The 23,408-nt window shown below is 44.7% G+C and overlaps 1 protein-coding gene across 7 annotated transcripts in view; it reads left to right on the top strand.

Moving 5' to 3' along the window:
• LOC139366376 (LIM and calponin homology domains-containing protein 1-like) overlaps positions 1 to 23,408 on the top strand; it is a 166,252-nt gene that overhangs the window by 65,924 nt on the left and 76,920 nt on the right. For all 7 annotated transcript variants that reach the window (XM_071103799.1, XM_071103796.1, XM_071103801.1 and 4 more), the window contains exon 4: positions 13,444 to 13,550. In XM_071103799.1, the coding sequence (XP_070959900.1) occupies positions 13,444 to 13,550 (107 nt within the window). The remainder of the gene's footprint in view (positions 1 to 13,443; positions 13,551 to 23,408) is intronic.

The raw sequence follows: 23,408 nt of genomic DNA, 5'->3' as shown, positions 1-23,408 counted from the left end.
ATTACATGCCCTTTCTCTTTTTTACAATCCAGTAACAATGGATTATCTTATTATCTTGTAACAAGTTCAAAGCAAAACAGTTACTTCCTCACTTTGTCAAGATGTTTTTGCTCCACTGTAACACCAGTTAAGTCTTTCAATCTTTCGGTTCTTTCTCTCACTCTCTCTCTCTCTCTCTCTCTCTTTCTCTCTCTCTCACTCTCTCTCTCTCTCTCTCACTCTCTCTCTCTCTCTCTCTCTCTCTCGAAGTCTCTCTCTTGAAGTCTCATTTTCTGAAGATATCTAAGTTAACCTCTTGATCCTACTTGAGACGCAGACGTCTCAACTAGGCACTTGGAAATGCAAATGCGCTACGCTAAATGCTAAATGTACTCGTTAAAACTCAAACGTTCATTAAAATACACATGCAGGGTATTGAATTAAAGCTACACTCGTTGTGAATCTAGCCAACAAGTCAGATTTTTAAAATGCTTTTCGGCGAAAGCATGATAAGCTATTATCTGATAGCATGCAACACCCCAATATACCTGAAGGGGACGTAAACAAAATAATTAGCGTAGCCGGCGCTACACAAAAACGCAGAAATAAAATATAAAACATTCATTACCTTTGATGATATTCTTTGTTGGCACTCCTATATGTTCCATAAACGTCACAATTGGGTCTTTTTCCCGATTAAATCCATCCATGTATGCCCAAAATATCCATTTGTATAGCCTGTCTGGTTCAGGAAAAAAGCTCTCTTCCAACACGCAACGTCATTTTTTAAAATTATATAAGTTGCCTATATTCTTTGACAAAACACTTCAACCTACTTTTGTAACCCAACTTTAGGTATTTGTAAACGTTAATAAGCGATCAAATTGATCACTGGGCGATCTGTATTCAATAGCAGCTACTCAAGAAAACAATGTCCATTTTTCTCTCTTCCAAAATCGATTGTTGTAGGCTGGATGGAATGAAGGATCTATTGGTCATGACTCAAAGGATTTTTGTCAATGAAAATGACGTTTTTGGCGACTTCGTGTGGAAGCTGTAGGAATTGCATCCGTGGCACTATTTCATTTGGTGTCCTTTAAACAATACATGCAAGTGGCGCATGGATATTTTTTTCAGTTTTCAGTGACCAGTTTTTCTTGCGCTTTTCGATGAAACACACGCTCTGTTATAGTCACAGCCGTGATTTAACCAGTTTTAGAAACTTCAGAGTGTTTTCTATCCACACATACTAATCATATGCATATACTATATTCGTGGCATGAGTAGCAGGACGCTGAAATGTTGCGCGATTTTTAACAGAATGTTCGAAAAAGGAGGGGGTAGACTTAAGAGGTTTTAAGAGCATCAAAAGTCTCTCTCTTCCTCCGTTTCTGTTCTGGACCTACTTTCTGTTTACATGGCTACTGTTTCTCTCCATTACACGTCTAATGATTTCTGTCTATAAGACCTAAGAGAACACGTAATCTGGTGTCGGGTCAGTCTTTCTGCATAGAATTAGAGGGGTTATCAATTATCCATCTACACAAACTGGCCCTCCATCTGCTGGGGACATGAACGAGAAACTAGTGAGTGGGAGGAGGAAAGGGACATTGGTACGTCTTTGATTTGTACTGTATCTGAGTGGGCACAAGCAATTCACGACATAATGCTTTTGCTTTTTGTCATTGAACAAAGCCAAGCAAATACAGGGTTACCAGGGCCATGTTGAGTAGGGAAGCTGTGGCTGTTCACGTGGCTGTTCACGTGGCTGTTCACGTGGCTGTTCACGTGGCTGTTCACGTGGCTGTTCACGTGGCTGTTCACGTGGCTGTTCACGTCGCTGTTCACGTGGCTGTTCACGTCGCTGTTCACGTCGCTGTTCACGTCGGTAGACATGAAGTGCTTTGAAAGGGTGGTCATGGCTCCCATCAAATCGAAATGTATTTGTCACATGCGCCGAATACAACGGGTAAAATGCGTACTTTCAACCCTTAACCAAGAATGCAGTTCAATAAATAAACATCAACACCATCATCACGGAAACCCTAGACCCACTCCAATAAGACTGCTGAACAATTAATCAAATGGCCACCCAGACTATTTGCATTGACACCCCCTCCCCCCGTTTGTTTTTTACACTACTGCTACTCACTGTTTATTATCTATGCATGGTCACTTTACCCCTACCTACAGTACATGTACAAATGACCTCTAACCTGTACCGCCGCACATTGACTCAGTACCGGTACCCCCTGTATATAGCCTCGTTATTTTATTGGTCCTTTTTTATTTTTTTACTTTAGTTTATTTAGTAAATATTTTCTTAACTCTATTTTCTTAAAACTGAATTGTTGGTTAAGGGCTTGTAAGTAAGCTTTTCACGGTAAGGTCAACACGGTGCATGTGACAAATCAAATGAGATTTTAATTGATTTGATCTTTATAATATATTTCTATCTGAACGTTGTGGCCTACTGAACTAGACTAGGCATGTAGACTAGGCATGTAGACTAGGCATGTAGACTAGGCATGTAGACTAGGCATGTAGACTAGGCATGTAGACTAGGCATGTAGACTAGGCATGTAGACTAGGCATGTAGACTAGGCATGTAAACCACATGGTTGACTCATGTAGGGTAGGACCTGTACCTGTTATGGTGAATCCTTATGGTTCAACTCAAGGTGCAGGTTTGTGTATCCACACCTTCCTTTTTGAAAATCATATGGATGTGCTCACACACACGCTTGTGCATTGCAGTAACACCTTACATCTGCATATCCAAAGAAAAATTCCAGACGAGGCTCTCCCTCTTCCTTCCCCTTCCTGTTACAGCCTAATGGGAAAATGTCTCTGTGGAATTCCTTGTTGTGTAATCAGGGTGGATGGGGAGCAGAGCAGAGTGTGGAATGTTTTACAGGTTGATTGGTAGCTCTTGTCCAGGGCATTAGGAATGCTCAGTGATAGCAAGCCATACTAAGGCACAGTATTAGCAAGCTGTACTGAGACTCAGTGTTAGCAAGCTGTACTGAGACTCAGTGTTAGCAAGCCACACTCCCTGGACTACAGCTGGTTGACTGGTTGGTTCTTTGGTTTGTTGCTTGTTCTGCTGAAGAGGGCTAGTGGGTTGGTAGCAGACCTGGGTTCATTTCATAGGTCAAATCTTTTATAGTACCTGAGAGTGTTTGCGGTGCACTACATTTAGCTTAAAATTTGCACTTTTGGGAATATTCTGTGTTAGTTCCAGTGTACCATTACACAGAACCTGATAACCATAGATGTCTGTATGACAATGTATAATTGTGAAACACCATTCATGGCACTGCCTAGAATTTTTACTTGTGATGAGAAGAAACCACTTGTCTGTGAGTTTTAAACTCTCCCCTGCTTATTTGAGTGTTGTCCTTGGCCTTGACTCTGTGAGGTTGGAATCTGAAACAGATCTGTGAAACACCCATCTCCCTCAGCGTAATCTGTGAACCCCGTTCCCCTGGATACTCTATAGGTGTTGTTTCTGGGTGTGAATGCTGGTTCACTTCCCCCCTGCATCTGTCGTCAGATCGCGTCAGAAAGGTATAGAGTCCATCCAGATTCAGCACCGTAATGTAAAATGATCTGAGGATGGAACATGTTTAATGTCTCTGTACTTCATGCATCATATCAATTAGCTCCTAATATTTATTTTTACTGTTTTAGTTCTATTGGGGAAATGTTGTCTCAAGCCCACAGGAATGGAGTTCTCTGCAGATGTCTTTAAGTCTACATGTGTTATCGTGCCTGGTTTTCTCTGACCGTTGTCCATAGTTTTGGTGTCTGAGGGGGGGAAGAGGGCAGTGGCTGGAACACTGTGTGTTGATGTAGACATCAGTGTCTGTCATCAAGAGCCTTCCATTACAAGAGGTCGATGTTCTCAGCTGTGGTCTCCACCCAGTTTCCTCTACCAGTGACCCCCTACCCCACACGCGCACACACAAACGGTTCAAACACACAAACATGTTGTATGTTATTGTACAAGACGCTTGCTGGACATGGGTTTAAGTGGTTTCCCCTACACATACATGCACATACACAGACCCTTGTCACTAATATTTCCTCTGTCCGCATGTTCTTTGTTTACGTTTCTGTTATTCTTGGCATCGGGTGACTTGTTGTCGGAAGAGAGCACAGAAGTTTGAGAGCAGCAGCATTGTGGAGGGAGATGGTTTGGGGAGCAGCAGCATTGTGGAGAGAGATGGTTTGGGAGCAGCAGCATTGTGGAGAGAGATGGTTTGGGAGCAGCAGTATTGTGGAGAGAGATGGTTTGGGAGCAGCAGCATTGTGGAGAGAGATGGTTTGGGAGCAGCAGCATTGTGGAGAGAGATGGTTTGGGAGCAGCAGCATTGTGGAGAGAGATGGTTTGGGAGCAGCAGCATTGTGGAGAGAGATGGTTTGGGAGCAGCAGCATTGTGGAGAGAGATGGTTTGGGAGCAGCAGCATTGTGGAGAGAGATGGTTTGGGAGCAGCAGCATTGTGGAGAGAGATGGTTTGGGAGCTACGGGTAGCTACGGGTTCGCTTCACGCTGCTACAACATGGTAGCTACGGGTTCGCTTCACGCTGCTACAACATGGTAGCTACGGGTTCGCTTCACGCTGCTACAACATGGTAGCTACGGGTTCGCTTCACGCTGCTACAACATGGTAGCTACGGGTTTGCTTCACGCTGCTACAACATGGTAGCTACGGGTTTGCTTCACGCTGCTACAACATGGTAGCTACGGGTTTGCTTCACGCTGCTACAACATGGTAGCTACGGGTTTGCTTCACGCTGCTACAACATGGTAGCTACGGGTTCGCTTCACGCTGCTACAACATGGTAGCTACGGGACAAAAACAGTGGAGAAGTTAGCAATGCAGGCATTAATTAAGCGTAACCAACCCGTTACTCAAAATAGGACATTGAAAAACATGAAAGTGTGATTTCACAATGTCTCCACCCAGCCTCCACTTTTATTAAAAGCATCATTTTTAAACACACCATGTTGTGCCAGACCTCTGTGGCTAACTGGTTTTCGCTGGATTCTACTGGACTTGTCTGTATTTAACTGGTCTTGATTGCCCTCCTAAACCTTTCCATCCTCCTCCTTTCTTCTTCCCCCTGCCAACAATACATTCATCTACCCCTACTACAGGCTTTAAAGATGGAATCCCTCCAATGTAATTCAGCTATGCTAAATGGGAACTGGGAAGTCTCTGGCCAATGGAAGGCCTACTGTATTGACTTCATTACCATCAGTGATTGGTGAGCCATTTGAAATCTCAAAGCACATTCTTACTGGGTGCTGCATAGCCAATCAGGCTCCCTCAAGTTGTAAGCGAATAGTTTGGAATTTTCAAGAAGGTTTTGTTTGTAGTGTGCTTGGTGAAGTATTTTTGGAGATTTCAGTATATGTATTTCTCTAAGTGGAAACAACCTTATTTAAATAATTAATTTCTCCATACCCCTTTAACCCTATTCTCAATCATCTGGTAGAGCATGTTTTGACAATTGATTTAGAAGTGGATATGAAATACATTTTCGCTTGAACTTGAATGGTCAACTCCCCCTCGTGGATGAATTTACATAATTTGTATTATTTTGGGTTGCTGCAGTTCAGTGTTGTGGCTCTCTAACTTCGCCCACTTCGAGGGCTGTAAGAATACTCTAAATCTGTCACCAAAGATAAGGGATAAAAGGCAGGAGGAATTTAGTTGTTGAGGTATTCATATTGCACCATTCCTGTTAGTAGAGACCTTGAAGAGTAGAAATATGAAAATAAATGGTTAAAATGTAAAAAGCAACAAATCAACAAATGTGCTCAACCAGGTGGTTAATATGTCAGTAAAGGGTATGGTGGACTAAGAATAGGGTACATTTAGTTTGTATTTAAAAAATGCTTATTTTGGTGAAAAATATGATTTAAATAGTTGACAACATACAGTAAATTGGTGAAACCACATTTCATGACCCATTGGGTCAATTCATCACTATTCAGACTTAAGGTTGCTAATAAAGTAATGTCTATAATATATATTTTTTTTTAACTGCACTTTGTCATATATTATCTCAAAATATAGTCTGAATATGTGTGAAACATGGTGGAAGAAGCTGGATCATTTTGAAATTAAAGGGGAAAAAATTAACAGTATTGCACTACTATTTATTAACTGGGTGGTTCGAGCCCTGAATGCTGATTGGCTGAAAGTTGTGGTAGACCGTGTACCACGGGTATGACTAAACATTTATTTTTACATTTCTATTTACGTTGGTAACCAGATTATAATAGCAATAAGGCACCTCAGGGGTTTGTGATATATGGCCAATATACCACGGCTAAGGGCTGTGTCCTAGCACTCTGTTGCTTTGCGTTGTGCGTAAGAACAGCCCTTAGCCGTGGTATATTGGCCATATACCACCCGAAAACGCTTCAATGTAAGTCAATATTCATGTTTGGACATAAAAATTGACATCATGTAACTTTTCTTACCTACCTATGAAAGCCATTGAAGCTGACCTAAAGTAAGTTTTGTAATATTGATGAAATTAGTATTCCACAATCATAAATCATGGGCATTAACATGGAGTCGGTTCCCCCTTTGCTGCCATAACAGCCTCCCCTCTTCTGGGAAGGCTTTCCACTAGATGTTGGAACATTGCTGCGGGTACTTGCTTCCATTCAGCCACAAGAGCGTTAGGGACATCGGGCACTGGTGTTGGGCGATTAGGCCTGACTCGCAGTTGGCGTTCCAATTCATCCCAACGGTGTTTGATGGAGTTGAGGTCAGGGCTCTGTGCAGGCCAGTCAAGTTCTTCCACACCGATCTCAACAAACCATTTCCGTATGGACCTGACTTTGTTCACGGGGGCATTGTCATGTTGAAACAAGAAAGGAAATGTATAGTTGGCACTATGCAGTCGGGCAGGTAGCGTTCTCCTGGCATCAGCCAAACCCAGATTCGTCCGTCTGATTGCCAGATGGTGAAACGTGATTCATCTCTCCGGAGAACGCATTTCCACTGCTCCAGAGTCCAGTAGCGGCGAGCTTTACACCACTCCAGCTGACGCTTGGCATTGCGCATGGTGATCTTAGGCTTGGAAACACATTTTTGAATCTCCTGAAGAACAGTTATTGTGCTAACATTGCAGTTTTGAACTTGGTTGTGAGTGTTGCAACCGAGCAGCGGTGAGTGTTGCAACTCGGCGGTCCCGCTCTGTGAGCTTTTGTGACCTACTACTTTGCGACTGAGTTGTTGTCGCTCCTAGATAATAGGAGCAACAACAATAACAACAATAATAATAACAGCATTTACACTTGACCGGGGCATCTCCAGCAGGGCAGAAATTTGACGAACTGACTTGTTGGAAAGGTGGCACCCTATGACGGTGCCACGTTGAAAGTCACTGAGCTCTTCAGTAAGGCCATTCTACTGCCAATGATTGTTTATGGAGATTGCATGGCTGTGTGCTTGATTTTATATACCTGTCAGCAACGGGTGGGGCTGAAATAGCCAAATCCAGTCATTTGAAGGGGTGTCTACATACTTTTGTATATATAGTGTATATAGATATGGAACATTATTTGTCTTTTTTTTTATTAACTTTTATTTAACCAGGGAAAAACACATTGAGACCTAGGTCTCATTTGCAAATGTGAACAATACAGAAAAGAAAAGTGTATATACAATTTAAAACACAAAATTAAATAAATAGCAAATATTATATACACAATAAACAAAACAAGCACATTTATAAATACAAATATCCCTAGCCTTTCTCCTAAACTGACCCAGAGACAACAACATATCCAAATGAAACGTTACTTGGAGATTATTCCACATGATAGGGGCCTGTTAGGAAAAAGCAGATTTACCGAACTCTGTGGATACACGTGGAGTCTCCAGCATTAACCAACCCTGTGATCTAGTGTTGTAATCTGAGTTTCAACATTTCAACAATTATAAGTAAATTGGTAGATAAAACAAAAATGTATAAACAAAAATAGAATAATGACGTGACCTGTGTGTTTTTAGAGAGGTCCAACCAACTTTATGATAAAGGATGTCGTGGTGAGTGTCAACTGTCCTAAGTTATAAAACAAAGTCCGCTATGATAAACATATAGATGGGAAGAACAAAACCTTGTAGACCTTGAAATGCATGTCAATAGTTTTTATCAGTGTGTATGCAGTGCTGATTTGTTGATTTTGTCTTTTACATATCCTGCCGGCAGAGCAATATTCAGTCACACCCTCTGTGTGTGTGTGTGTGTGTGTGTGTGTGTGTGTGTGTGTGTGTGTGTGTGTGTGTGTGTGTGTGTGTGTGTGTGTGTGTGTGTGTGTGTGTGTGTGTGTGTGTGTGTGTGTGTGTGTGTGTGTGTGTGTGTGTGTGTGTGTGTGTGTGTGTGTTTTTATGGGTGGGGTGTCCTCTTCAGGGAAGCAGAGATGGGACTCTCCCAAACGTACAGGAAGCCCGGGGGGGGGGGGCGCTTAGCACAGTGAGAAAATCCAGAGAGAGGGAGAACGGGAGAGAAGAGAAAGAGGCTGGGAACTGGAGAAGAGAAGGGGACAGGAGCCTTAGCAGGGTCAGGTTGCACTGACAGAACAAAGGACTGCAGGACACCTGGCAAGCTCTGAGAGAGAGAGACACCCAACTCTTACACTAGCCCAAGCCAATGGCATGTACCAGATGCTCTGCTCACACTTACTGGTCTGAGGCCAAACCACACTTTATTGAACACACAGCCTTCACTATCTCATCCTGGAATATCCAAGGAGGGGAGAATCAATAATTTCCAGGCCCAGGGGTATGTACTAGTCTGTGGCGACCTAAATGCCAGAACTGGACAAGAACCTGACTCCCTCAGCACACAGGGGGACAAATACCTGGAGGTGAAAGCATTCCCCCCCCCCATATGCCCCCCTCGGCACAACTACGTCAACATAACCAACAAAAAACTCCTACAGCTCTGTCACACACGCTGGGTATGTACATAATCAATGGTAGGCTTCGAGGGGACGGTAGGTATACCTATAGCTCATCTCTTGGCAGTAGTACTGTAGACTACCACTGGCCCCAAGTCTCTCAGAGCGTTCACAGTCAGTCAACCCGCTCACACCCCTATCAGATCACAGCAAAATCCCTGTCATTCTAATATGAACCAACTCTCCAATCTTTTTGGCCCTATAACAAAGAACGAATATCAAAAACACATATAAATCTTAGTCAACTATTAAAGAATACAAGAACCCACTGGAATCTCCAATTACATTGAATAACTAACCCTCCGACCCAAAAGGCCTAAATGTCCTTAATGAAATTATCAAATATACAGACCACAAATTCCAATTGGCTATACTAAAACTCTTTAACATCATCCTTAGCTCTGGCATCTTCCCCAATATCTGGAACCAAGGACTGATCACCCAATCCACAAAGTGGAGACAAATTTGACCCCAATAACTACCGTGGGTTATGCGTTAACAGAAACCTTGGGAAAATCCTTTGTATTATCATTAACAGCAGACTCGTATATTTCCTCAGTGATAACAATGTACTGAGCAAATGTCAAATTGGCTTTTTACCAAATTATTGTATGACAGATGACATATTCACCCTGCACACCCCAAAGCTGTAAACAGGCACCCTCATAGATATCATCCTAACCAACTTGCCCTCTAAATACACCTCTGCTGTTTTCAACCAAGATCTCAGCGATCACTGCCTCATTGCCTGCATCCGTAATGGGTCAGCGGTCAAGCGACCTCCACTCATCACTGTCAAACGCACCCTGAAACACTTAATCGACCTGGCCGGGGTATCCTGGAAGGATATTGATCTCATCCCGTCAGTAGAGGATGCCTAGTTATTTTTTTTTAAATGCCTTCCTCCATCTTAAATAAGCATGCCCCATTCAAGAAATTTAGAACCAGGAACAGATATAGCCCTTGGTTCTCTCTATACCTGACTGCCCTTAAAACCTCTTTGGGATAGGGGGTAGCATTTTCACTTTTGGATAAATAGCGTGCCCAATTTCAACTTCCTGCTACTCAATATAAGATATTATTAGTATATTCGGATATAAAACACTCTGAAGTTTCTAAAACTGTTTGAATCATGTCTGTGAGTATAACAGAACTTATGTAGCAGGCAAAACCCCAAGGACTAACCATTCAGAATTCTTTATTTTTGAGGTCACGGTCTGTTCATTGGGTTCTCATGGGGAAACAATATTTTTTAGGCAGTTGTTTGCAGTTCCTACCGCTTCCACTGGATGTCAACAGTCTTTAGAATTTGGTTGAGGTTATTCCTTTGTGCATCCTGGAAAAGGGTAATGCTGTTGAGAGTTGGCCAAGACTTGAAAAGTAGCATTAGTTTCCTCTCGTCCTCTATTGAAAACAGATCGATTTACTAACGTTTAAAAATACCTAAAGTTGTATTACAAAAGTATTTTGAAATGTTTTGGCAAAGTTTACAAGTAACTTTTGAGATATTTTGTAGTGACGTTTACTGCTGTGCTATCATCAGATAATAGCTTCTTATGCTTTCGCCGAAAAGCCTTTTTGAAATCTGACATGTAGGCTGTAATCACAATGAGTGTAGCTTTAATTGAGTATCTTACATGTGTGATTTAATGAAAGTTTGAGTTTTATAGTATTTTATTTGAATCTGGCGCTCTGCATTTTCCCTGGCAATTGGCCAAGTGGGACATTTGCGTCCCCCTATCCCAGAGAGGGTAACCAACACAAAAACATCCTATGGTGTTCTGCATTAGCATCGAACAGCCCCCAAGATATGCAACTTTTCAGGGAAGTTAGAAACCAATATACACAGGCAGTTAGAAAAGCCAAGGCTAGCTTTTTCAAGCAGAAATTTGCTTCCTGCAACACAAACTCAAAAAAGTTCTGGGACACTGTAAAGTCCATGGAGAATAAGAACACCTCCCAGCTGCCCACTGCACTGAGGATAGGAAACACTGTCACCACCGATAAATCCACTATAATTGAGAATTTCAATAAGCATTTTTCTACGGCTGGCCATGCTTTCCACCTGGCTACCCCTACTCTGGTCAACAGCACTGTACCCCCCACAGCAACTCGCCCAAGCCTTCCCCATTTCTCCTCACAAATCCAGTCAGCTGATATTCTGAAAGAGCTGCAAAATCTGGACCCTGACAAATCAGCTGGGCTAGACAACCTTTCTTTCTTTCTAAAATGATCTGCCAAAATTGTTGCAACCCCTATTACAAGCCTGTTCAACATCTCTTTCGTGTCATCTGAGATTCCCAAAGATTGGAAAGCAGCTGCGGTCATCCCCCTCTTCAAAGGGGGTGACACTCTAAACCCAAACTGCTACAGACCTATATCTATCCTACCCTGCCTTTCTAAGGTCTTCAAAAGCCAAGTCAACAAACAGATTACCGACCATTTCGAATCCCACCGTACCTTCTCCGCTATGCAATCTGGTTTCAGAGCTGGTCATGGGTGCACCTCAGCCACACTCAAGGGCCTAAACAATATCTTAACCGCCATCGATGATAAACAATACTGTGCAGCCGTATTCATTGACCTGGCCAAGGCTTTTGACTCTGTCAATCACCACATCCTCATCGGCAGACTCGACAGCCTTAGTTTCTCAAATGATTTTCTCGCCTGGTTCACAAACTACTTCTCTGATAGAGTTCAGTGTGTCAAATCGGAGGGCCTGTTGTCCGGGCCTCTGGCAGTCTCTATGGGGGTGCCACAGGTTTCAATTCTTAGGCCCGACTCTCTTCTCTGTATACAGCAATGACGTCACTCTTGCTGCTGGTGAGTCTCTGATCCACCTCTACGCAGACGACACCATTCTGTATACTTCTGGCCCCTCTTTGGACACGATGTTAACAACCCTCCAGACGAGCTTAAATGCCATACAACTCTCCTTCCATGGCCTCCAACTGCTCTTAAATACAAGTAAAACTAAATGCATGCTCTTCAACCGATCGCTGCCTGCACCTGCCCGCCCGTCCAGCATCACTACTCTGGACGGTTCTGAAATATGTGGACAACTACAAATACCTAGGTGTCTGGTTAGACTGTAAACTCTCCTTCCAGACTCACATCAAACATCTCCAATCCAAAGTTAAATCTAGAATTGGCTTCCTATTTCGCAACAAAGCATCCTTCACTCATGCTGCCAAACATACCCTCATAAAACTGACCATCCTACCGATCCTCGACTTCGGCGATGTCATTTACAAAATAGCCTCCAATACCCTACTCAATAAATTGGATGCAGTCTATCACAGTGCCATCCGTTTTGTTTACTAGGGTGCTATGCTCCGATAATAGCATCATTTGCTTTCGCCCGAAAAGCCTTTTTGAAATCTGACATGTTGGCTGGATTCACAACACGTGTAGCTTTAATTTGGTATCTTACGTGTGATTTCATGAAAGTTAGATTTTTATAGGAATTTATTTGAATTTGGCGCTCTGCATTTTCTCAGGCTTTTGGCCAAGTGGGATGCTACCATCCCACATATCCCAGAGAGGTTAACAAACTATAGCTTTGGCAAGTCTGTTAGGACATCTACTTTGTGCATGACACGTCATTTTCCCAACAATTGTTTAAAAACAGATAATTTAACTTATAATTCACTGAATCACATTCCAGTGAAGTTTACATACATACACTAAGTTGACTTCGCCTATAAACAGCTTGGGAATTTCCAGAAAATGATGTCATGGCTTTAGAAGCATCTGATAGGCTAATTGACATAATTTGAGTCAATTGGAGGTGTGCCGGTGGGTGTATTTCAAGGCCTACATTTAAACTCAGTGCCTCTCTGCTTGACATCATGGGAAAACCAAATGAAATCAGCCAAGACCAACACCTGGTTCATCCTTGGGAGCAAATTCAAACGCCTGAAGGTACCACGTTCATCTGTACAAACAATATTACGCAAGTATAAACACCATGGGACCACGCAGCCGTCATACCGCTCAGGAAGGAGACGCGTTCTGTCTTCTCGAGATTAACGTACTTTGGTACGATCTTTGTCCCCATGTGCAGTTGCAAACCGTAGTCTGGCTTTTTTATGGCGGTTCTGGAGCAGTGGCTTATTCCTTGCTGAGCGGCCTTTCAGGTTATGTCGATAAAGGACTCGTTTTACTGTGGATATAGATACTTTTGTACCTGTTTCCTCCAGCATCTTCACAAGGTCCTTTGCTGTTGTTCTGGGATTGATTACGTTCATCTCTAGGAGACAGAACGTGTCTCCTTCCTGAGCGGTATGATGGCTGCGTGGTCCCATGGTGTTTAAACTTGCGTAATATTGTTTGTACAGATGAATGTGGTTCTAGGGTTTCTGGCATAATGGTGTTGATGGGAGCCATGACCAGTCTTTCAAAGCACTTTATGGCGTCTGATGTGATTATGTCCTCTCTAAGTAATATTCTGTCTTCTCTCTCCCTTCAGGACAACCTGAGTGTGTTCCTGCGTGGCTGTGAGGAGCTGGGACTGAAGGGCTCTCAGCTGTTTGACCCTGGGGACCTGCAGGACATCTCCACACGCCCCAACGCCAAGTAAGACATCACACACACCTGCTTCCCTGTCTGTCTGGCTGGTTGACTGGCTGGTTGGCTCACTGTCCAGTAGGTGGTCAGTAGGGTGGTTGAACAGTTGTTCTGTCTGTCTTTCAGCCTGCCTGTCTTTCAGCCTGCCTGCCTGCCTGTCTGCCTGTCTATACAGTTGAAGTCGGAAGTTTACATACATCTGAGCCAAATACATTTCAACTCAGCTCCAATACCTTAACTTTGTTGTCCTTAAGCCATTTTGCCACAACTTTGGAAGTATGCTTGGGGTCATTGTCCATTTGGAAGACCCATTTGCGACCAAGCTTTAATTTCCTGACTGATGTCTTGAGATGTTGCTTCAATATATCCATATTTTTCCTACCTCTTGATGCCATCTATTTTGTGAAATGCACCAGTCCCTCCTGCAGCAAAGCACCCCCACAACATGATGCTGCCACCCCCATGCTTCACGGTTGGTATGGTGTTCTTCGGCTTGCAAGCATCCCCCTTTTTCCTCCAAACATAACAATGGTCATTGGCCAAACAATTCTATTTTTGTTTCATCAGACCAGAGGACATTTCTCCAAAAAGTACGATCTTTGTCCCCATGTGTAGTTGCAAACCGTTATCTGGCTTTATGGCGGTTTTGGAGCAGTTCCTTCTTTCTTGCTGAGCGGTCTTTCAGGTTATGTCGATATAGGACTCGTTTTACTGTGGATATAGATCGTTTTTTACCGGTTTCCTCCAGCATCTTCACAAGGTTCTTTGCTGTTGTTCTGGGATTGATTTGCACTTTTTGCACCAAATTACATTCATCTCTAGGAGACAGAACGCGTCTCCTTCCTGAGCGGTATGACGGCTGCGTGGTCCCATGATGTTTATACTTGCGTATTATTGTTTGTACAGATGAACGTGGTACCTTCAGGCGTTTGGAAATTGCTCCCAAGGATGAACCAGATTTGTGGAGGTCTACAGTTTTTTTTCTGAGGTCTTGGCTGATTTCTTTTGATTTTCCCATGATGTCAATTAAAGAGGCACTGAGTTTGAAGGTAGGCCTTGAAATACATCCACAGGTACACCTCCAATTGACTCAAAATATGTCAATTAGCCTATCAGAAGCTTCTAAAGCCAAGACATAATGTTCTGGAATTTTCCAAGCTGTTTAAAGGCACGGTCAACTCAGTGTATGTAAACGTCTGACCCACTGGAATTGTGATACAGTGAATTATAAGTTAAATAATCTGTCTGTAAACAATTGTTGGAAAAATGACTTGTGTCATGCACAAAGTAGATGTCCTAACCGACTTGTTTGTTAACAAGACATTTGTGGAGTGGTTGAAAAACGAGTTTTAATGACTCCAACCTAAGTGTATGTAAACTTCCAATTTCAACTGTATCTCTGTATCCATCTCCCTGTCTGTCCGTCTTTGTATTTTCATCCATGTGTTTGATCTATTTCCATCCATTTGCTTGTCTTTCTACATCACTGTGTGTCTGCTATTTCAACAGTACAGTAATTAATAGCTCTCGGGAAGACAGTTCAGTGGAAGTGTGACTCTACTGTATGCAACATAACAAAGCAGTATCTGTTAGGTACAACTGGTCATTGACAAAATATTACAGTATGCTATATCCAGAGATTGTGATGTTGTAGCTGTTGCTAGGTGACTGGGTGTTTCCCCCCAACTGTCCTGGTGCCAGAAGTACTCTGTCAGTAGCGAGAGAGAGACTGAGGGAGAGACGGAGATGGGGATGGAGGTGGGGAGGGAGACGGAGGGAGAGGGAGGCAGACGGAGAGGGAGGCAGACGGAGAGGGAGGCAGACGGAGAGGGAGGCAGACGGAGAGGGAGACTGGGGGGAGGGGGAGAGGGAGGCAGACGGGGAGAGGGAGGCAGACGGAGAGGGAGGCAGACGGAGAGGGAGGCAGACGGAGAGGGAGACTGGGGGGAGGGGGAGAGGGAGGCAGACGGGGAGAGGGAGGCAGACGGAGAGGGGGAGAGGGAGGCAGACGGAGAGGGGGAGAGGGAGGCAGACGGAGAGGGAGGCAGACGTAGAGGGAGGCAGACGTAGAGGGAGGCAGACGTAGAGGGAGGCAGACGTAGAGGGAGGCAGACGTAGAGGGAGGCAGACGTAGAGGGAGGCAGACGTAGAGGGAGGCAGACGTAGAGGGAGGCAGACGTAGAGGGAGGCAGACGTAGAGGGAGGCAGACGTAGAGGGAGGCAGACGTAGAGGGAGGCAGACGTAGAGGGAGGCAGACGTAGAGGGAGGCAGACGTAGAGGGAGGCAGACGTAGAGGGAGGCAGACGTAGAGGGAGGCAGACGTAGAGGGAGGCAGACGTAGAGGGAGGCAGACGTAGAGGGAGGCAGACGTAGAGGGAGGCAGACGGAGAGGGAGGCAGACGGAGAGGGAGGCAGACGGAGAGGGGGAGAGGGAGGCAGACGGAGAGGGGGAGAGGGAGGCAGACGGAGAGGGAGGCAGACGGAGAGGGAGGCAGACGGAGAGGGAGGCAGACGGAGAGGGAGGCAGACGGAGAGGGAGGCAGACGGAGAGGGAGGCAGACGTAGAGGGAGGCAGACGTAGAGGGAGGCAGACGTAGAGGGAGGCAGACGTAGAGGGAGGCAGACGTAGAGGGAGGCAGACGTAGAGGGAGGCAGACGTAGAGGGAGGCAGACGTAGAGGGAGGCAGACGTAGAGGGAGGCAGACGTAGAGGGAGGCAGACGTAGAGGGAGGCAGACGTAGAGGGAGGCAGACGTAGAGGGAGGCAGACGTAGAGGGAGGCAGACGTAGAGGGAGGCAGACGTAGAGGGAGGCAGACGTAGAGGGAGGCAGACGTAGAGGGAGGCAGACGTAGAGGGAGGCAGACGTAGAGGGAGGCAGACGTAGAGGGAGGCAGACGTAGAGGGAGGCAGACGGAGAGGGAGGCAGACGGAGAGGGAGACTGGGGGGAGGGGGAGAGGGAGGCAGACGGAGAGGGAGGCAGACGGAGAGGGAGGCAGACGGAGAGGGAGACTGGGGGGAGGGGGAGAGGGAGGCAGACGGAGAGGGAGGCAGACGGAGAGGGAGACTGGGGGGAGGGGGAGAGGGAGGCAGACGGAGAGGGAGGCAGACGGAGAGGGGGAGAGGGAGGCAGACGGAGAGGGAGGCAGACGGAGAGGGAGGCAGACGGAGAGGGAGGCAGACGGAGAGGGAGGCAGACGGAGAGGGAGGCAGACGGAGAGGGAGGCAGACGGAGAGGGAGACTGGGGGGAGGGGGAGAGGGAGACTGGGGGGAGAGGGAGGCAGACGGAGAGGGGGAGAGGGAGGCAGACGGAGAGGGGGAGAGGGAGGCAGACGGAGAGGGGGAGAGGGAGGGAGGCAGACGGAGAGGGGGAGAGGGAGGGAGGCAGACGGAGAGGGAGGCAGACGGAGAGGGAGGCAGACGGAGAGGGAGACGGGGGGAGAGGGAGACGGGGGGAGAGGGAGACGGGGGGGAGAGGGAGGGGGGGGGGGAGAGACGACGGGGGGGAGACGGGGGGGAGAGGGAGATGGGGAGGGAGGGAGACGGGGAGAGAGACGGGGGGGGGGGGGGGGAGAGAGACGGGGGGGAGAGGGAGATGGGGAGAGAGACGGGGGGGGGGAGAGAGACGGGGGGGAGAGGGAGACGGGGAGAGAGACGGGGGGAGGGAGACGGGGGGGGGGGGAGACGGGGAGAGAGACGGGGGGGGGGGAGATGGGGAGGGAGACGGGGGGGGGGGGACGGGGAGGGAGACGGGGGGACGGGGGGGGGAGACGACGGGGAGGGAGACGGGGGGACGGGGGGGGACGACGACGGGGAGAGAGACGGGGGGACGGGGGGGAGACGACGGGGAGAGAGACGGGGGGGGGGGGGGGGAGAGGGAGAGAGAGACGGGGGAGAGAGACGGGGGAGAGAGACGGGGGGGAGAGGGAGACGGGGAGAGCACTAGAGAGACAGAGAGAAGGAGAGATGGAGCAATGTCAAACTTAACATGTCTTGGGGGTGGCTCGACTGGTTCTATCATGACATATGATGCCTTGAAGAGTTCAGGTGTGGCCTAAGGGAAGTGTGTGTGCATGCTGTGTATGCATTAAAATAACCGATAAACCTCAAACTGCCACTTATATGCCCTTGTCACCGTCTTAGATTTAGTGTGCAGCCATACCCTTTTCTCCTGCCACACTACCTAGTGTTCACGGTATGACAGGTGTCTTCAGATCTAGAAAACAGATTTGGGTGGGGGTGTATAAAGTAGAGGTCAACCGATTTAATCGGAATGGACGATTAATTAGGGCCGATTTCAAGTTTTCATAACATTCGGAAATCGGTATTTTTGGACACCGATTTGGCCGATTTAAAAAAAAATAATAATAATAATTTTTTGTATAAAAAAAATTTACACCTTTATTTATCCTTTATTTAACTAGGCAAGTCAGTTAAGAACACGTTCTTATTTTCATTGACGGCCTAGGAACAGTGGGTTAACTGCCTTGTTCAGGGGCAGAACAACAGAGTTTTACCTTGTCAGCTCGGGGATTCAATCTTGCAACCTTACAGTTAACTAGTCCAAAACTCTAACCACCTGATGACATTGCACTCCACGAGGAGACTGCCTGTTACGCGAATGCAGTAAAAAGCCAAGGTAAGTTGCTAGCTAGCATTAAACTTATCTTATAAAAAAACAATCAATCATAATCACTTTTAACTACACATGGTTGATGATATTACTAGTTTATCTAGCGTGTCCTGCGTTGCATATAATCGATGCGGTGCGTATTCGCGAAAAAGGACTGTCTTGCTCCAATGTGTACCTAACCATAAACATCAATGCCTTTCTTAAAATCAATACACAAGTATATATTTTTAAACCTGCATATTTAGTTAATATTACCTGCTAACCAGGCTCTCTGTGAAGACTATTTCTTCCTTACAAAGACAGCCAACTTCGCCAAACGGGGGATGATTTAACAAAAGCGCATTTGCGAAAAATGCACAATCGTTGCGCGACTGTACCTAACCATAAACATCAATGCCTTTGTTAAAATCAATACACAAGTATATATTTTTAAACCTGCATATTTTGCTAAAATAAATCCAGGTTAGCAGGCAATATAAACCAGGTGAAATTGTGTCACTTCTCTTGCGTTCATTGCACGCAGAGTCAGTGTATATGCAACAGTTTGAGCCACCTAATTAGCCAGAATTTTACGTAATTATGACATAACATTGAAGGTTGTATGTAACAGGAATATTTAGACTTATGGATGCCACCTGTTAGATAAAATACGGAACGGTTCCCTATTTCACTGAAAGAATAAATGTCTTGTTTTTGATGATAGTTTCCGGATTCGACCATATTAATGACCTAAGGCTCGTATTTCTGAGTGTTATTATGTTATTACTAAGTCTACGATTTGATAGAGCAGTCTGACTGAGCGATGGTAGGCACCAGCAGGCTCATAAGCATTCATTCAAACAGCACTTACGTGCGTTTTTCCAGCAGCTCGTCACTGTGCTTCAAGCATTGAGCTGTTTATGACTTCAAGCATATCAATTTTTGAGATTAAGCTGGTGTAACCAATGTGAAATGGCTAGCTAGTTAGCGGGGTGCTCGCTAGTAGCGTTTCAAACGTAATTCGCTCTGAGACTTGGAGTGGTTGTTCCCCTTGCTCTGCATGGGTAACGCTGCTTCGAGGGTGGCTGTTGTCGATGTGTTCCTGGTTCGAGCCCAGGTAGGGGCGAGGAGAGGGACGGAAGCTATACTGTTACACTGGCAATACTAAAGTGCCTATAAGAACATCCAATAGTCAAAGGTACAGTCGTATGAAAAAGTTTGGGCACCCCTCTGAGGCTGCATAATAATTTACCATGTCGTCACAGAAAATGATCACAGTGGCATGCCATTCATTTTCGAATAAAAGCGGCGTACTGGGGTATTGTCCAGACAAAGATTTTTAGTGTAGCAATTATACGTTGTATGAAATTCAATCAGATGTGAACAATAGGCTTTGTAAAAATGTGGGCACCCTTGTCATTCTGTTGATTTGAACTACTTAGCACAGATTAATTGGAACACACAATTGGTTTGGTGAGCTCATTAAGCCTTGAACTTCATAGACAAGTGCATCCAATCATGAGAAAAGGTATTTAAGGTGGCCAATTGCAAGTTGTTGTTCTCTTTGACTCTCCTCTGAAGAGTGGCAACATGGGGGCCTCAAAACAACTCTCAAATGACCTGAAAACAAAGTTTGTTCAACATTATGGTTTAGAGGAAGGCTACAAAAAGCTATCGCAGAGATTTAAGCTGTCAGTGTCCACTGTGAGGAACATAGTGAGGAAATGGAAGATCACAGGCACAGTTCTTGTAAAGGCCAGAAGTGGCAGGCCAAGTAAAATATCGGAGAGGCAAAGACGAGGATGGGAGAACGGTCAAAAACAGCCCACAGACCACCTCCAAAGAGCTACAACATCATCCTGCTGAGATGGTGTCACTGTGCATCGTTCAACAATTCAGCGCACTTTGCACAAGGAGAAGCTGTATGGGAGAGTGATGCGGAAGAAGCCTTTTCTACACACACGCCACAAACAGAGTCGCTTGAGGTATGCAAACGCACATTTGGACAAGCCAGCTTCATTTTGGAATAAAGTGCTGTGGATTGATGAAACAAAGATTGAGTTATTTGGTCATAACAAGGGATGTTATGCATGGCGGCAAAAGAACACAGCGTTCCAAGAAAAACACTTGCTATCCACAGTAAAAATTTGGTGGGGGTTCCATCAGGCTTGTTTTGTGACTAGGGGGCAGTATTTTCATTCATGGAAAAATAAAGTTCCCGTAGTGAACGGGATATTTTGTAAGGACAAGATGCTAGAATATGCATATAATTGACAGCTTAGGATAGAAAACACTCTAAAGTTTCCAAAACTGTAAAAATATTGTCTGTGAGTATAACAGAACTGATATTGCAGGCGTAAGCCTGAGAAAAATCCAATCTGGAAGTGTCTCATGTTTTGAAAGCTCTGCGTTCCAATGCGTCCCTATTGAGCAGTGAATGGGCTATCAACCAGATTACTTTTTCTCTGTATTCCCCAAGGTGTCTACAGAATTGTGACGTAGTTTTACGCATTTATGTTGAAGAATACCCGTAAGCGGCTACATTGCGCAATTGGTCACCTGATGGCTCTGAGTGATTCTCGCGTAAAATACAGAGGTAGCCATTATTCCAATCGGTCCTACTGAAAAATCAATTGTCCCGGTGGATATATCGAATAGATATTTGAAAAACACCTTGAGGATCGATTATAAACAACGTTTGCCATGTTTCTGTCAATATTATGGAGCTAATTTGGAATATTTTTCGGCGTTTTCGTGACTGCAATTTCCGGGCGAATTCTCAGCCAAACGTGAAGAACAAACAGAGCTATTTCATCTACAAAAATAATATTTTTGGAAAAAAGGAACATTGGCTATCTAACTGGGAATCTCGTGAGTGAAAACATCCGAAGCTCATCAAAGGTAAACGATTTAATTTGATTGCTTTTCTGATTTCCATGACCAAGTTACCTGCTGCTAGCTGGACAAAATGCTATGCTAGGCTATCGATAAACTTACAGAAATGCTTGTCTAGCTTTGGCTGTAAAGCATATTTTTGAAAATCTGAGATGACAGGGTGATTAACAAAAGGCTAAGCTGTGTCTCAATATATTTCACTTGTGATTTTCATGAATAGGAATATTTTCTAGGAATATTTATGTCCGTTGCGTTATGCTAATTAGTGTCAGTCGACGATTACGCTCCCGGACCCGGGGTGGGGAGTTACTAGAGGTTAAAGTTGAGGGTCGCATGGATTCCACTCAATATCAGCAGATTCTTGGGAATAATGTTGAAGAATCAGTCACAAAGTTGAAGTTATGCCGGGGCTGGATATTTCAACAAGACAACGACCCAAAACACTGCTCAAAATCTACCCGGGCATTTATGCAAAGGAACAAGTGCAATGTTCTGGAATGGCCATCCCAGTCCCCAGACCTGAATATCATTGAGTATCTGTGGGATGATTTGAAGCGGGCTGTCCATGCTCGGCAACCATCAAACCTAACTGAACTGGAGATGTTTTGCAAGGAGGAATGGTCCAAAATACCTTCATCCAGAATCCAGACACTCTTTAGAGGCTATGGAAAGCGTCTAGAGGCTGTTATTTTAGCAAAGGGAGGCTCTACTAAATTTTGATGTGATTTTTCTATTGGGGTGCCCAAATTTATGCACCTGTCTAATTTTGTTTTGATGCATATTGCACATTTTCTGTTAATCCAATACACCTCATTTCACTACTGAAATCGTACTGTGTCCATCAGTTATTTGATAGATCAAAATGAAATTGCTGATCCAAACACCCAATTATTTATATATTATTTATAAATCATGGAAATTGTCAGGGGTGCCCAAACTTTTTCATACGACTGTAGATGAAATACAAATCGTATAGAGAGATTGTCCTATAATTCCTATAATAACTACAACCTAAAACTTCTTACCTGGAAATATTGAAGACTCCTGTTAAAAGGAACCACCATCTTTCATATGTTCTCATGTTCTGAGCAAGGAACTAAACGTTCGCTTTTTTACATCGCACATATTGCACTCTTACTTTCTTCTCCAACACTTTTTTGCATTATTTAAACCAAATTGAACATGTTTGATTTTATTTGAGGCTAAATTGATTTTATTAATGTATTATATTAAGTTAAAATAAGTGTTCATTCAGTATTGTTGTAATTGTCATTATTTAAAAAAAAAATGTTTTTAAATCGCCCGATTAATTGGTATCTGCTTTTTTTGGGTCTTCCAATAATCGGTATCGGCGTTGAAAAATCATAATCGGTCGACCTGTAGTATAAACAGACAAACAATGAGCTGAGGCCTGAAATATGTCCTCTGTACCATCTGTTGATGGAAACCGATCCATTTCGGTTTCCAAAAAGGAGAGAGAGAGGGGGGGAGAGAGAGAGTAACAGCAAGAGTGTGAGAGAGGGAGGGAAGAGAGTACAGTTGATATCACAGTGATCTAATACCTAGTGGAATCTGAATTGCCTTCTTTCTCAGGCAGCCTTTAGATGTGGTTATGTAAGTAATCAAGGTAGCGTAGAGAAAAGAGACCTGTCTATTTAGTCAAGCTAGAGGAGAGGAGGAAGGACAGAGGGAGGAGATGAAGGTGAAATGACACAGGGCCATTCTGTTGAAGGAAAGGGAGGTGGAGAAACTGACGCTGAAACTGACTTGGAGTCACCTATCTACTGTATTTCTCGCTCTTTCTTTAACTTTCATTTGGTCTTTGGCCCTCATTTGGCCCTTTCTGCTGGATCAGCTACACTAGCTATATATACACAAATGATGTGGCCACCCCTTCAAATGATTGGATTTGGCTATTGGCTATTTCAGCCACACCCGTTGCTGACAGGTGTATAAAATTGAGCAAAAGCCATGCATTCTCCATACACAAACATTGACAGTAGAATGTCTTAACTTTTAAGAGCTCAGTGACTTTCAACATGGCAGTCTTTCCAACAAGTCAGTTGGTCAAATGTCTGCCCTGCTAGAACTACCCCGGTCAACTGTAAGTGCTGTTATTGTAAAGTGGAAAAGTCTAGGAGCAACAACGGCTGAGCCACGAAGTGGTAGGCCGCACAAGCTCACAGAACAGAACTGACGAGTGCAGAAGCGTGTAAAAATCGTCTGTCCTCAGTTACAACACTCACTACCGAGTTCCAAACTGCCTGTGGAAGCAACGTCAGCAAAATAAATGTTTGTCTGGAGCTTCATGAAATGGGTTTCCATGGCCGAGCAGCCACACACAAGCCTAAGATCACCA

This window comes from Oncorhynchus clarkii, chromosome 14 (genome assembly GCF_045791955.1).
Source record: "Oncorhynchus clarkii lewisi isolate Uvic-CL-2024 chromosome 14, UVic_Ocla_1.0, whole genome shotgun sequence".
Lineage (NCBI taxonomy): Eukaryota > Metazoa > Chordata > Actinopteri > Salmoniformes > Salmonidae > Oncorhynchus > Oncorhynchus clarkii.
This window is presented reverse-complemented; position numbering and strand designations above follow the sequence as displayed.